The 15,490-nt window shown below is 46.6% G+C and overlaps 1 protein-coding gene across 1 annotated transcript in view; it reads right to left on the reverse strand.

The window, feature by feature from the left end:
• Positions 1-15,490, reverse strand: part of LOC144176020 (tachykinin-like peptides receptor 86C) — an 833,985-nt gene that overhangs the window by 408,836 nt on the left and 409,659 nt on the right. Inside the window, exons 7-8 of the mRNA XM_077705128.1 lie at positions 10,574-10,613; positions 5,354-5,370 (exon numbers count right to left, since the gene is read on the reverse strand). Coding sequence (XP_077561254.1) covers positions 5,354-5,370; positions 10,574-10,613 — 57 coding nt within the window. The remainder of the gene's footprint in view (positions 1-5,353; positions 5,371-10,573; positions 10,614-15,490) is intronic.

Consider the following 15,490-nt stretch of genomic DNA (forward strand, 5'->3'; position numbering starts at 1 on the left):
TGTCGCTTGGGCTCGCCTTGCAGCGGGTTTCGCCTTCAGCCGATCCATCGTTAAGTGAAGACGTCCGGCTTACTCACTTGTAGGCAGCCCGGTCCGCGCGTTGTGCCCCTGGGTGCGGTTTCGAGAAGGACGAAGTTGCTTGGGCGACCGTTTCTAGAAGAAACTCGTCGTCACCGTCGCTCGTTGCCCACGTCGGTGGGAGCCGCTCGTCTTCTCTTGCGATTCGGCACCAAATGTTGCGGATAGACCACCTCGTTGCGTCTGAGCCGCCAGGAAACGAAGCCGTGGGACCCCTGATCGAACGTCCCTTTAATGGCGATGACTGACTTATGTACAATAATGATAGTAGTGCCCTAGGGCCAGGAGCCTCGTATTCTTCCTCTACTATTTGCGACAGGCCTAATGGAACGTCTGAACAATACGATCGCGGATATGCTGTCTATGGACGTCAACGTTCAACATAAGTCTTGGGACGAGGTCCTCCGGTATGTCACGTTTGCGTACAACACAGCGATCAAGGAAACTACACGGATGACGCCGTTCGAGCTTGTCTACGGAAGATGGCCGACCACGATGCTTGACGCAATGCTTCCGCACGTAGAAGACGACGACCTCAACGCTGGAGTCCAAGAATACCTTCAACGTGTGGAGGAGGCTCGCCCGCTCGCTAGAGTTCGTATAAGGGACCAGCGGCTGGTAGATGCCGGCCGCAACAACCTACGACGCCGAGACGCCGAGTACCAGCGAGGGGATCATGTGTGGGTTTGGACTCCCATCCGACGACGCGGACTCAGTGAGAAGCTTCTGTTGCGGTATTTCGGACCCTACCACATTCTACGACGAGTTGGGCCACTTACCTACGAAGTGGTCCACGAAGGTGATTCCGGCACATCACGACGAGTCACGCGACCCTGTCATCTACATGGTTCGCCTCAAACCGCACTGCGCAAAATAATGGACTTCATTGTTGTTGTTTTGTTCTTGCTGTTTCTTCAGACTGTCCTTTTATTTTAGCGTCGGGTCGATACACTCTTAGAGGGGGCGAATGCCGCGAACCATGTGTGGGTTTGTTTATTTATTGTTTGTTTTACTGCCCAGCCGCACCCGGCTCTGTTATCTGTGTCCCAAGAGAAGCGCGAGGTGATTTCTTTTTACGCCGCATGGGCTATCTCATTCAGATGAGGAGACTGTTTCGGCATAACGTCTCTACCCTAGAATAATCTTTTTTTAATCTACAATGTTCCGGATGTATATCGAAGGTTCGAAAACCACGCACGCCGAAAGGTAAAACGCGTGCAGAGCAGAAGCCACGGTATTCGACTTGCCGATTCTCGCATGCGTACGTCACTTCGTTGACTGCTCCTTCGCCGCCTGTATGTTCATTGAGTTGTTGGGGGAGCACAAGTTCGCTCCAATAAACGTGTTTTCTTCGAAGACAACTGCGTCATCTTTGGCTTCGTGAAAATGTCGTGTCCGCTCCTCGGGGAGCGGTGATGCGAGCAAAAGACTGACGACACTCCGATGTAGCCGCAACCAAGAAAAAGCCCCTGTTTATTTCACAGTCGCGTTTTATACAATTAAGCCACTGACATCACCTCGGCCCGCGTACCCCGGCGCGCAGCCACGACAGAGATAACAGATAACACCATATCTTCCCCCTTTTTTTAAAGGGTTTTCAACACAACACAAAAATAATCTATAAAGACCCAACAGAAACAAGTGCACGTATCAACTGTAGCCATATCGCTGTGGAGGTCTTATTTCGCGACGGTAACACGGGGCGGCCTCTGTAGCATCCACGGTGGTACCACGTAATTCTCAACAACAGCGCCAAATTCTCCCCTAGTGATACCTGGCGTCTGAAAAACGTTGCACTTATCGTCATGGCAACGAGTGGCGAGGGGAGAAAGGAGGTTGGTGACGTCGCGGACGCTGCTGACGTCATTTTTCCCGTGGCAGCCAGGCGGGGCCGCCGTGCCCCGGCCCCTGAAACCGACGCTCGCCCAACTTTCGCGACTGCCGCCGGTCGCTGCCTCCCGGGCCGCTCGGCAATGGCACCAGGCGCGAAAGTTGCACGAGCGGCGGCGATGACTCGAAATGGCCGCCGCCCGTCGTTTGTTACGTGTACAGTAACACGTTTAATAATTGAACAAAGGAAAACACGTAGGTAATAGTATGTTTTCTGGTGTCGAACTGTTGTCTTTGTGGCGATAATAATTCTTTTCGCTTTGCGTTTATTCAAAATTCCTATGGGGACTTCTTTGATTCGAAGTCATGAAAACACATGTACTACACTCATATATTGCACATACATTTTATGTACACAGTATTGGACTGAGCAAAAAATATGACATCCAAATTTAGGCATACCGTATTGTAAAATAGGAAAAAAAAAACGTGCTACATACGCATTTACAATAACACGGCTAGGCGGGCTAGTTGGTATTCTGAATTCATGGCTGTAACTTTTGCACAACTTTAGACGAAGACAAATACAGGTCTTCGTGTGCCTTTTTGTATCTGTCTCCGTCTAAAGTTGCGCTAAAGTTACAGCCATGAATACACATTTAGCTACACAATACTTGATTAGGAAAGTTGTAGTCCCTACACAGATTTTTTTTCGCGCACAACTCGGCAGGAGAAGAAAATAACTTGAAAGTTCCACTCAATGTATACTGATTTCTTGGGCTAACCTCGAGACAGGAATGTTCTTTATACATTAAAAAAAATCGTTTCAGTTCAGAGACACAATAATTCGGAACCTATATGTTAAATGAAAGCACGCACACTTTTGCTTCAAGCCCTGCCTTTCGGGCGACTTAATGCAAACTCCGAAAGAAAGCGTTGACCCGCCCATTACCCCGCATACACTTCCGAGAAATCATGTTCACACCAACAAAATGCAGCCATAAAAAACTGTTGCGACACAATGATCGTACTGTAGGCACTCATTGCTGGATTATATCTACGTACAAAAACAATGCGCAACCATGTGCACGTCGTAGAACAAAGAACACCAATCGAACGCACCCGTCTTTTCTTCTAATGACGCGTGAATTAACAGTCTGCTTACCTGGGGGTGGCAGGGAAAGGAGGGGGGGGGAGAAACACCCCCCAAAAAAATCTTTCCTGTATTGTAAGCCGCAGATATCGGCCACGTTGTTACAAGCTACCATCCAGCTCGTGTCTGGGCAGCACCTCGTATCTCATCCTGTCCGATACGGCATGACCATTCTAACTTCAGAACTTTGGAACACCAAACCCACTCGCGATAAGATGACAAGACGCGGGCGCGCAGTTTAGATTGAACAGCAAAGCCGGCAATGCTACTTGGTTTTATTTATTTATTTCTTAATGAGCGAAACGCTTGGAATGGCGGCTGCAGACAACGCATATATTTCGGTATGGCCTTCCACTGCTTCATGTGAAAATCAACTTGCATTGAACACCGCGGTGTTACGTCAGAAAATCAACTTGCATTGAACACCGCAGATTTTTCGGAGCACTGATGCAACGCTTGGCAGTAGTTTCGCCGCAAATATACGTTTTGGAGCAAGACGGCGGAGGAAAAAATGCGCATAGCGCAGCACCTCCACGCCACCAATCGCTGTGGTAGTAGGTACGCCGTGAAAGGAAAGAAGCGCGTACAGTTGAGCTTGCCTTCTTTGTGAGCAGGTGCGTCGTGATGACATTGGATGGATTGAGGAGAGTCACCGGAGGAAACGTCCAATGGAGTCGCAAACCGACCTCGACTTGGGGCCCAAACCTAGACTCATACCTGCTGCACGAAACAACAAAAAATACCTCGATAAGTATTCTGAATCGACGTTCCAGCAGTTACTAAGGCAATCAAAAAACGGCAATGCCACCACAAATTGATCTTGCGCGCAAGAGTGTGCGTGCCAAAGACGCGTTTACTTCTACTAAAACTTTGCGTACCTGCACAGCTGGGATATATTTGCACATTAGTTTCCACTCTAAGGCGAGTGGAATGTCTCATTAACTTCACGTTACATGCGCGAAATATTTTGAAAACAGAAGAGTGCAATCGTTCGGCTTTTAAGGAATTCACTATAACTTGTACAAAGCTAATTTCCTTACCTACCCGCCGCGGTGACTCAGTGGCTAAGGCGTTGCGCTGCTGAGCACGAGGTCGCGGGTTCGATTCCCGGCCGCGGCGGCCGCTTTTCTGATGGAGGCGAAAAGCAAAAACGCCCGTGTGTACGAGATTTCGGCGAACGATAAAGATCCCCAGGTGGTCAAAATTAATCCTGAGCCCTCCACTACGGCGCGCCTCATCGCCTGCGTTGCGTTGGCGCGTTAAACCCTGCAATCAATCAAATCAATTTGCTTACCTGTCGTCTTTGGAGAAGGCGAGAAACTTGGCCGAACTGTACTGCCCTGTGTTGCTGCCCCACAGAGCTGCGCAGGAGTGGTAAGGCCCCTTCATACGCTGCCCCATATTTAGAATACATTCGAATGTATTTTATAATGCAGCAAAACTTTCAGTCCGTGGAGGCGTTTAGGCTACACGCGCAACTCTTCGCACGCTGGCTCGCTCACGCACGTACCGAACTGGCCCGCCGTGCTCGCCGAGAGAAAGAAAAAAAAATATTGGCTCCTGTGAGCTGTTGCGCATGCGTAAGGAGGCGCGGAAGCGTTGACGGTGTGGAAAGAAACACACGCTGAGGGAAAGGGAAGGGCCACGCCGCAGCACCGTGCCGCTAGGATCGATACAATTTCGGAAACCGAAACTAGCCAAAGTCGCCGACCAGTGGTCTGGCTGCACTTGCATCAGCAAACGGCCGAGACCGACCGACGATGCGTCGGCCGATACAATGGTGCGAAGCTTGGGGTCGAGTTTTTCGACGCATTGCGCCGAGGTGATCAATGCTTTTGAGCCTCGAATGCTCTTTGCTGAGGCGAGCCCCAATGCCACTCTTGGTCTTTCAAGAGCAGACTGCGGAGCGGTGCTGATACGTCAGCAAGATTGCTCACAAACTTTGCCAGACAGTTTTCATGCCCAAAAACCTGCGTACATCCGCAACACTTTTTGCCGTAGCCGTCTCGTTTATGGCGTGAACTTTTAAATGCAGAGCATTTGAGTAACTCACGATGTCCTCCGCGTTGACGTCCGCAGTCGTAGCCCGCACCCCTCCCCCTACACTATATTAAAAAAATACTATCCGGCCCCTGTTTTCGATCCCTCGACCCTGCGGGCGGAACGCAATGTACAGGGTGCTCTACCCACTGCGCCACAAAGCCGACACAGAATGGGAGGCTACGAACGCGCCTTATATCCTTGACTCATTCAAACTACGTCACGAAGCTGCTGATACAACGCATTCAGTACCACCAACTGCCCAAACACTAAACGTTAACGCAATACACCCACCTCCTATGCGACGAATTTACTCGAGTCCCCCTCGCGGGGAGATGGGCCCAATTACGATGGCAGTGCAACGCCGGCACGTGCGGGGAGAAACGAACAAAGAGAACAGATCTCCCGCTGGCGCAGTTTTGAACTCCCGTGGCGCGGGAAATTTGAATTGCATGGGGTGGTAGCAGTAAGCGGATAACGGCGGTACAGGCCACTATGGCGAATTACTGCTCTGCATTTCCGACAGCTTTCACATTGAGTGGAACGGCTTCTAATTGTAAAATACCACCATCATGAACACTGGAGACGAAGAGCAAGAAGATCTGCTCCTCGTGGCGCGAGCGCGCGATCGGAATTCTGGCAGCCATTAAAGAAAGGATTCAGATGGTTCCCCGGTCTCTCTCGTGGTTACAAGTGGTTGCGTGACCAGGATTTCTACGTCCACGCCACGAAAGCAAGCAGCCTGCCTTGGAGCAGCGGAGAAGACGGCGGCGTCGGAGCAGCTGATCGACCTGGTCCAGACAACGTGGAGATCCCCGCTGAATCAACGGGATCCGCCGAGCTGACTGAAACGTAAGAGGACTTCTGAGAACCCTCTTCCAAGATGAGCAAAGAGATAGTAACAAAGAAGAGGAGGGCGATACGCGCGCAAATTACGCAGCTTATTAACGCAGCCGAACAGCAAATAGCAGAGAGAGCCGAAAGGACGACGTTATGCTCCACGCAAGCACAGATCAAGGGAATGGAAGCGCGACTTAAAAAAGCAAATAACCAAATGGAGCAATATTTAACTGACGAGATGGCGGACAGCGAATTTGAAAGAATCCTTGAATACGACACGAAAATATTGGCTATACTCTCGAAGCTTGAAATGAGCATTGTGGAGTCCATCCCAAGCAACATAAATAGCCCGCCGATAGCACCACTCCCACAGTGCAGCGCAAGGACACATGAATCGGAGTTGGTCAAATTGCCAAAGCTAGAGCTTATAAAATTCGACGGGAATATGCTTGAGTGGAACAGATTTTGGACACAATACAAGTCATCAGTTCACGACAGGCCTAACATGAGCAAAGCTCAGAAGTTCAACTATTTGATGGCGTCATTAGACGGAAAGGCAGCTGCTGAAATATAAGGCTTACAGTTTTGCGCGGAAAAGAACTGCGATCATGCAGTCCAATTGCTATTGGAAGCTTATGGAAGACACGACAAATCGGTGGATCTTCACATGACCGAGCTGCTAAACATTCGAAAAGTGAAGTCAATAAAGGATATTGAAGATCTTCGACGGCTGTTCCAGGCGGTGCAAGTGAACATGCTGGCCCTTCAATCCCTAGATGTAAAACCCGAGAGCTATGCACCAATGCTAATGCCAGTGTTGAAGAGGGCTATTCCAGCAGAACTGTCAGTAGAGTTCAAGTTGATGAAGTTGTCGCAGAACACACGGAACAGGGAAGGGGAAGAAAGACAGCAAAACGAGTCAACAGGAAAAAAAAGCGCAGATTCACTAACCCGGCTGCTTGAATTCCTTCGGCATCAAGTAAACTTACGAGAGGAGACAGAAAAGGAGCAAACAACGCTCTCTCAAAAACAGTCAAAAGAAAGCACGATACGGTTTCCAACGACAACAAATTTTTACAGCTCATCCGAAAGAGTGTTGTGCGTATTTTGCAAAAAAAACAACCAGACGACTGAGGATTGTCGGCGCAATATGCAAATGGAAGAGAAGAAGGCAGCACTAACAGCTAACCGGGCATGCTTCAGGTGCACGCGGCCAAATCACACTGCGCGTGTCTGCAGAGCCAGCGTGCGATGCAAACTATGTAAAGGAAGCCACGCGACATCAATGTGCAGGACAAAACGAGAAAAGAAAGCAGAACAACATGCAGCGATGGTACAGCCACAAGAATCGACGGCCTGCACCATGCATGCCATTGAACGGCAGGAAAGGCAGTGCGTACTGCTACAAACTGCGGTAGCTTGGATTGAAGGAGACTCTTCAGGCAACTACGCACGAATCTTACTTGACAGCGGCAGCGAAAGGTCATTCATCGCAGCTGGATTAGCAGAAGCAATTGGTGCAAAGATCATCAAACAAGAAAAGTTGACGATTGGCTCGTTCGGCGGTAATGAAACGGTGAAGACGATGGATGTGGTGCAAGTAACAGTAGGGCTGGAAACCAAGAGCTCGACCACCACAATCGAAGCACTGAAAGTAGACGTGATATCCCGTAATTGTCTGCCAGGACCCAGCAAAGACATCACCGAAGAAATGAAGAAACTAGATTTGGCAATTGCCGACGACACCAGTAAAACAAGAACGCAAAAGTCGATAGGTTTGCTAATTGGCTCAGATTTTTATTGGGAATTCTTCACAGGAAAGATAAAACAAATAGGTGACAAATTAATGGCTGCGGAAACAACGCTAGGATGGGTAGTGCAAGGACCATACTGTCAAAACAAACTGAAAGTGACAAAAGACCAGGCAGTCATGGTACTTCATGTCGAAGCTACTGATAAAGGAATACAGGACGAATTGCAGACATTTTGGAATTTGGAGTCAATTGGCATCACAATGAAACAAGGTCTACCAAGTAAAGAAGATAAGGTGTTGGAAATAACGATGGAAAATGGTCGCTACGCAGTAGGTCTGCCATGGGAAGAGAACGTCAACCTGGACACGAACAGAGAAATTGCAGTGAAAAGGCTACGGCAATTAACAACGAGGCTGAAGAAGAATGGTGCTCTCAGAAGGTATGACGAGGCAATCTCAGAATATTTCACCTCTGAGGTAGCGGAAAAGGTATAGGAGGGAGCAGGAAAAACAAATACCCTTTGCTACTATATGCCCCACCACGCAGTCATACGAGAGGACCGAGCAACCACGAAAGTCAGAGTCGTTTTCGACGCGTCGTCAAGCTCAATGGAAAACAGATCGCTAAACGACAATTTAGAAGCCGGTCCAACCTTCAACGAGGACATACTGTCCATGCTTATAAACTTCAGAAAAGAAAAGATTGCACTGATCGGAGACGTGGAAAAGGCATTTTTGCAGATCAGCATCCACGAGGAAGACCGAGACTCTTTGCGGTTTCTGTGGTGGAAACACAACGACCAGGGAAGACTAACTGACGAAATTCAGGCGTGGAGGATGACAAGAGTGACATTCGGCACTACACCGAGCACATTTCTACTGTCAGCCACAATTAAGCACCATCTAAAAGAAATGGCTTCTGAATTTCCAGAAACAACATAAAGGCTACAGAGGGCAATTTACGTCGACGACGTGATGCTCGGAGCGGCCACAGTCGATGAAGCCATCAAACTGTACAACGAGACGAAAATGGTGTTTGACAGAGCCTCGATAAACGTGAGAAAAAGGACGTCAAACGACAAGCGAGTAAATGAAGTGTTCGGCGCAACCGAAAAAGACGAGGGTGCGCACAAGGAGCTTCGGTCAAGCGGCCGAACGAAGTTGTTAGAAATGATATGGAAACACCACGAGAACGTTCCGTGCTTTCCAGTGGAGAAATGGGTGTCAGAGTCAATGCTCCCACTGACTAAAAGAACGGTGCTGCAGGCAACTGCTAAAATATTTGATCCACTTGGACTATTGTCGCCATTCACCATACGAGCGAAAATAGGTTTCCAGAGCCTATGGAAACTGGACACAACATGGGATGATCCTTTACCTGCTGAAGAAAACAAAAGGTGGAGAATTTTAATTGAAGAGGCATTAGCGATGAAGCATCTTCAAGTGCCCAGGTGCTATGCTGAAAATCAAGGTATGATACAAGACTCAACGCTGCACGTCTTTGCCGACGCAAGCCCACTAGCATATGGAGCAGCAGCGTACCTCGTGACATCAAACAGCAATGGAACAACGGCGGCAACATTGATGGTGGCGAAAAGTCGTGTGGCTCCGATCAAAGAACTCACGTTGGCTCGATTGGAACTGATGGCAGCAGTGCTAGCCGCAAGATTAGGAGATTACGTACAAAAACACTACGTGGGAAACCTGGGAAGCAGTCACGTTTGGACTGACTCTATGATAATGTTGCACTGGATCAACGGAAGCAGCAAGAGAGAAGCATTCCTAGAGAATAGAGTCGCGGAAATACGGGCGAAAACGAGAGCGGGAAGCTGGTCATTTGTACAAGGAGAAGATAACGCAGCAGACCTACTAACGCGGGGAATCAAAGCACGTGCCTTGATTGAGTCAGAACTATGGTGGCGCGGACCCAGTTGGCTAGCGTCACAAGAAATTGATCGCTACAAAAACTGCGGAGGAGACGACCAGTTAATGATTGAAGAACAGAGGATCGAATGCAACAAGTGCACAGACGGAACAGAGAGACCGGCATCATCGATATTGAACATCGAGAACTATGGATCATGCAATCGCCTTCTGAGAACAACTGCTTGGGTATTTAGATTCGTCAAGAACCTTAAAAAAGAACATTGGAAGGGCCCATTGGGAACGCAAGAAATAACCTCAGCGGAAAATTACTGGATTAAGAAAGCTCAAGAAATATTTACAGGGCACAGCCATTCGCACCGAAAAGAAAAAAAACGTGTTTCAAATACAAGGACAAGACGTATTTATTGACGATGAGGGGATTATACGGCAAAAAGGACGTGTTCAATAAGCAATACCATAAACAAGCACGTCATCGTGTTACCGAAGCAAGGACATTTCACGGAGTTGCTTGTGAAACAAGTTCACCGTCTGACGATGCATGGTGGAGTTCAAGCAACGCTTGCTCAGCTGCGAACACGATTTTGGTTCTTGCAAGGCCGTCAGACAGTCAAACGAGTAATAAACAAATGCATCATTTGTTAAATACACAACGCAAGACCACTGACCCAAGGGACACCTCCCTTACCAGCGGACCGAGTCACGCAAGCCATGCCATTTCAAGTCAGCGGAGTAGACTTTACGGGACCGCTCTTCGCAGCAGACAAGGGACAGTGCCTGAAACAGTCCTGCGTTTATTTCACAGTCGCGTTTTATACAATTCAGCCAGTGACGTCACCTCGGCCCGCGTACCCCGGTTCGCAGCCACAACAGAGATAACAGACAACACGACGGACAATATTGTCACGGACATTACAGACACGCCACGTTATAATATTTGCTAGTACAAGAGCCACACGAGTTCCCATGCAAACTCCAGCGCTTTGGGTGCAAACATTGTCGCCCCAGGCAACTAGGGTGTACTTCAAATAAGAGCTCAACAGTTTCGGGAGGATCGCAAGAGAAATGTCACAACTGTTAACAGGCTTCTCTTCGTTAGTTGGACCCGTCGTACAGCATTGAACACAAGGTGAGAAGTCTATAATGGGGAATAGAGTAAAACAAATCCACCACGTCATTAGTAAATGCAGAGAAGCGGCTACGTTTTTTAGTGAACTTGTTCAGAACCAGTCCTAAGCCGTCTTGTAACGGTGATCTTGTAACGACATCAAGCGCAAGTACTTCTGAAGCAAGTAGAAACCCTGCCCTTCAAAAAATTCCGTCCCCTGATCATCGCCCTAAACGGTAACGATGTATGCCCTTTCTTGCCTTACTAGCAAGTGCGCGGGGCGGGTCCAAAATCATTTCGTCTAGCGGCGCTAACACTTATTTCTTAAGGTTGGGTGCTTTCAGTGGTGCTTATCTGAAATTCTCATCAATGACAGCGAGCGCCTTGGTAAAAAATAAATCCCTAGGAAAGTCAACAAAAACTCTTCCTTTTCTGACGTTAACAACTTAAGATCATCGGAAACAAAGTAGCCAACCGAAGAGTGCAAACGTTGTCCGTTTGCGTGCCTCAAATCATCCCTAGACACCGCCGCTACTCACTCTTTTAAACAAAAAGGACTATTTTCTGGTGAAACTGGTAGGACAAAACACAACTTTGTTCAGACTGAAAGAGCAGTTCTATAAGTCACTCGGCTCCATCCCAGCCAGGAAGGAGTTTTTTATAGTAGGGAAACGAAAGAAATATTGAAGAACTTTCAAATTTTGCGCTGCAGTGATGGGGTATTACCAGGAGAGACGTCATATGGGAGAGCCATAAAACCAGTTATCCGCGTGTTAACGACACGCTAGCGTACTAGTAATACGATCAAATGATCGTCTAAGGACGCAATGGAGTGGGCGCTTCGCTCGCAAGATCGAGGTCTTCGGACTGAAATGGTCTGAATCATATTAGTAAGTGCCTTGACGTGAAAAACGAGCGGCTGGAAGATACGTCAAAGGAAATTAAAAGTTTTAAAAAGGAAAACGAAGAGCTGCGACAACGCGTCTACGTGCTGAACAGGGACCTCTCCGTATGTCAGGCCAACCTCATTAAGTCTGAACAATACACCCGAAATGAAAATGTTGAGGTTAAGGTGTTATCCAAGAACAGAACGAAAGCCTCCCCTAGAGGAATCGATTGGGAAGGCCCTTGGTGAGCTGATATTACGTAGCGATATTGATCTGTGTCACAGGGTCCCAACTAAAAACAAAAAAGAGTCAAACATAATGGTCCAGTTTCAGAGGCGTGAAAAGCGGGACAAAGTTCTCGCGAAAAACTTTAAAAAAACCTTACGAACAAATATCTCGGGTTGCGGTTGGCAGAATCGACGTCCGAGTGGGAAGACATGCCCATTTTTGTAAATGAGCATCTTTGCCCTTACCTTAACAGGCTTTTGGGAATGGCCGTGGCCCGAAAGCGTGAGTCCAACTGGCGCTGTGTATGGACAAAAAACGGACGGATTTTCGCCCGCCGAACTGATTCTTCTGATGGCGTATCAAGTGAACACGAAAGTGACCTGGACAAAATAATCAGTGATATTCGAAGCGAGCACGCATAAAATCACCCAGTTCGGTCCTCTTGTCGTGTGAAGATATGGCGGTTTGCGTTCTCCCGACAGATTTGCCACATATAGTCACAGCAAATCATGCTTGAAAGTGGTTGAAGTTGTTTCACTTGAATTGCAAGTAAATGTCGCCTAAGCGAGACGCAGTGTTTTCGTTATTAGAATATTCTTTGCGGCGTGTCATTCGATATATTATTTTTCACGGAGACGTGGTACACTGAAGATTCTTATCACGTTGTACTCCCGGGCTACAGCCATCACCACTTGGGTCCCTTAGGCACGAGGGGTGGAGAGGTGGCCATTCAAAGCGCAGTCACAGGCTTTGAAATTCTTAAAGATCACACTGCAACGACGAACGACTACGAAGTGCTATCAATCAAGAACAAAAAAAACTATTTTTACGGTCCTATACAGACCACCAAACGGAAGCTTCTCAGCATTTTTAAGCTACATTCACAGTGTGCTTTCTTTTGCTGGAGAAAATCAGTATGCATTGACAATTGGGAGGGGGGGGGGGGGGGGGACCTAAACATCTATGTGACGAAAGACACTACCGCTTCTCTTGATTTTCTTGTTTTGCAAAGCAATAATTTTCGCAACGCCATAGCTACGCCCACGCGGGTTTCCTCCATGACGTCATCTGTGCTTGATCTGTTTATCACAAATGCACTTCAGATAAAACCATGTCAGGCACAATATGGGCCGACATCAGTGACCACTTGCCTATCTTTATAATGGTAGGGCGCAATAAATCTCACGAAGTGAAAAAACAAACGAAAAACGTTTACCGTGAAATATAATCGACAACTCTGCAAACATTCGGTGATACGCTTATGCAGGTCGACTGACAGGCCGTAACGACACTAAGTGATGCAAATGAGGCATATGACAAATTCCTCGAAATATTTAAAACCCACTATTTTGCTTCATTCGCCCTAAAAAGCCGCCAGCACACGAAGTCCCGGAAGCCCTGGGTAACGAGGGAACACAACACATCCGATTAATAAATAGTAAATTAGGACTTTATCGATCTTTTATTAAATCACGTGACCCGACTTAATTGAAAAAAAAGTTTAAGGCGTTCCGAAAAAAGCTAAATAAAACTTTAAAACAAATTAAAATGGAATACTACAACCGCGTTTTCGACAGCACTTGCTTACGTAATTCTGAAGTGGTATGGAAAAAAACTAACAACTTTAACCCCAACATAGGCAATAATTCGATTAATGGCCTTGTTATTGACAGCAAAGAGATAGGCGGTAAGGAACTTGCAGATCGTATTAATGACTTTTTCATCGAAATTGGAAAAGGCGTACACACTCCCGAAGCTTCGGCCGACATTTCAAGTTTAAGCGAAAGCTTATTTTTCTGCCCAACCAACCCTTATGAAATAGTAACGTTGCTTCAAAAGTTAAAGACAGCCATTTTTGCGATGCTGATTACTTGGAATTCCGACCAATTAAGCATGTGCTGAACTTGATCGCCCCCCACACCAACGCACGTTTTTAACGCGGCACTTTTAACAGTGATCTTTCCTAACAAAACGAAGGCTACGAATGTCGTAATTATCCACAAAGGTGGAGACAAAAACATGTTTATCAACATCGCCCGGTCTCTATCTTGCCAGTTTTCTCGAAATGTCTAGAAAAGATCATTAATGTTCGCATTGACGGTTTTTTAGGTAAGTATAAACTCATAAACGATTCTCAATTCGGCTTCAGAAAAGCCCTCCCCACAGAATCTACTGGCCCAAAAGGAAATAATATTGGAAAATTTTGAAAATAAACTTCAGACATTAGGGGTGTTACTTGACTTCAGTAAAGCATCCGATCGTGTGGATCATTTAACTCTAGTTGCCCAGTTAGAAAAACTACGGCTTTCATGGACTAGCTTGGAAGCTATTTCAATCTTCTCTCAAAGCACCAGCAATTTGTAGAAACAAACATATGCAAATCAGAGTTGAGAACTATTCAATCAGGTGTCCCTCAAGGCAGTATTCTTGGACCAATCCTTTTTCTTTTGTATATTAATGCTATTGTCATGTTAGATAAAACTTGCAAATTTGTTATTTACGCAAATGACTTGAAGAAGGGACTTGCGTTCGGGCTTGTTGGTATTCCATAACGTTCATCTTTAGCGCAGAAAAAACAGGGACACAGTAGACAAGGACAAGCGCTACATCCAGCTGAATTTTATTGAATCAAGATGAAATATATAGCAGCAAAATACAAAAGATACAGAAAAGGTTACGATTATACACAGACTAAAATAACGGTAAATAAAAACGCTTGTCCTTGCCTACTGTGTCCCTGTTTTTTTCTGCGCTAATGATGAACGTTGAGCAAATGACTTGCCAGTTTTCACTATTGCCAAGGATATCAAAACATTAACACGAACGGCCGGTAATTTGTGCCAATCAGCTGCAAGAATGGTGCTGAAATAACAGCTTCCCACTGAATGGAAGCAGAACAACATTTGCATTGTATAGCACCCAAAATACGGATGTATCCTATCCAGACACAATTACTCTAGGCCCCTTGAGTATTGTGGTAGAAAAATCCATAAAAAACACCGGCCGTTACCTTTACCCAGCACAATGTCGTGGAATGATCACGTTAGAAATTTATCGATAAGGCTCAGCAAAAATAATCGGCATTCTAAACCGCAATAGGCACTGCTACAATGTAGGATTAAAAAGCTCTTGTACAACGCGCTCTTTTACTCGCAACTCTGTTACTGCGCACTAGCATGGGCAAATACCACTTCATCTAACCTACACAGAATTTATTTACTACAGAAAAAAGCTATTCATATTATAGAACCACTCTTGAAAAAACATGCGATAATAAAAGCATAATATATATATTTATATATATATACATATATATACAGAAAGATAGGTCAGCAGTCTACAACGCCAAACTAGGCATAGGGGTGTGGTTAGGCTCTTTTCTTTTTTTCACTACGGTTAATGAAGTAAACATTTTTTTTAAATATACAGATGAAAGAAAGAAAGAAAAACACGCGCCCAGAGTGGGGACCGAACCCACGCCTTTCGATTACATGTCGAATGCCTTACCAATTCGGCTATCCGGGCGACTGTGTTCTCCTTCACTTTCTGGGCTATTTATATTTACTAGAATTGTATCTGACGCTTGAGGGCGGTAGCCAGCGCCACTCTGACTACACGGGGAGAAGGGGACCTTCTTTTCAACCCCCGGGGCGTGACTCAAACGTCTACAGCCTGTCATGAGCGGGTAA

Source organism: Haemaphysalis longicornis, unplaced genomic scaffold (genome assembly GCF_048455015.1).
Source record: "Haemaphysalis longicornis isolate Haplotype H1 unplaced genomic scaffold, Haemaphysalis longicornis Haplotype H1 scaffold_1, whole genome shotgun sequence".
Taxonomy (NCBI): Eukaryota; Metazoa; Arthropoda; class Arachnida; order Ixodida; family Ixodidae; genus Haemaphysalis; species Haemaphysalis longicornis.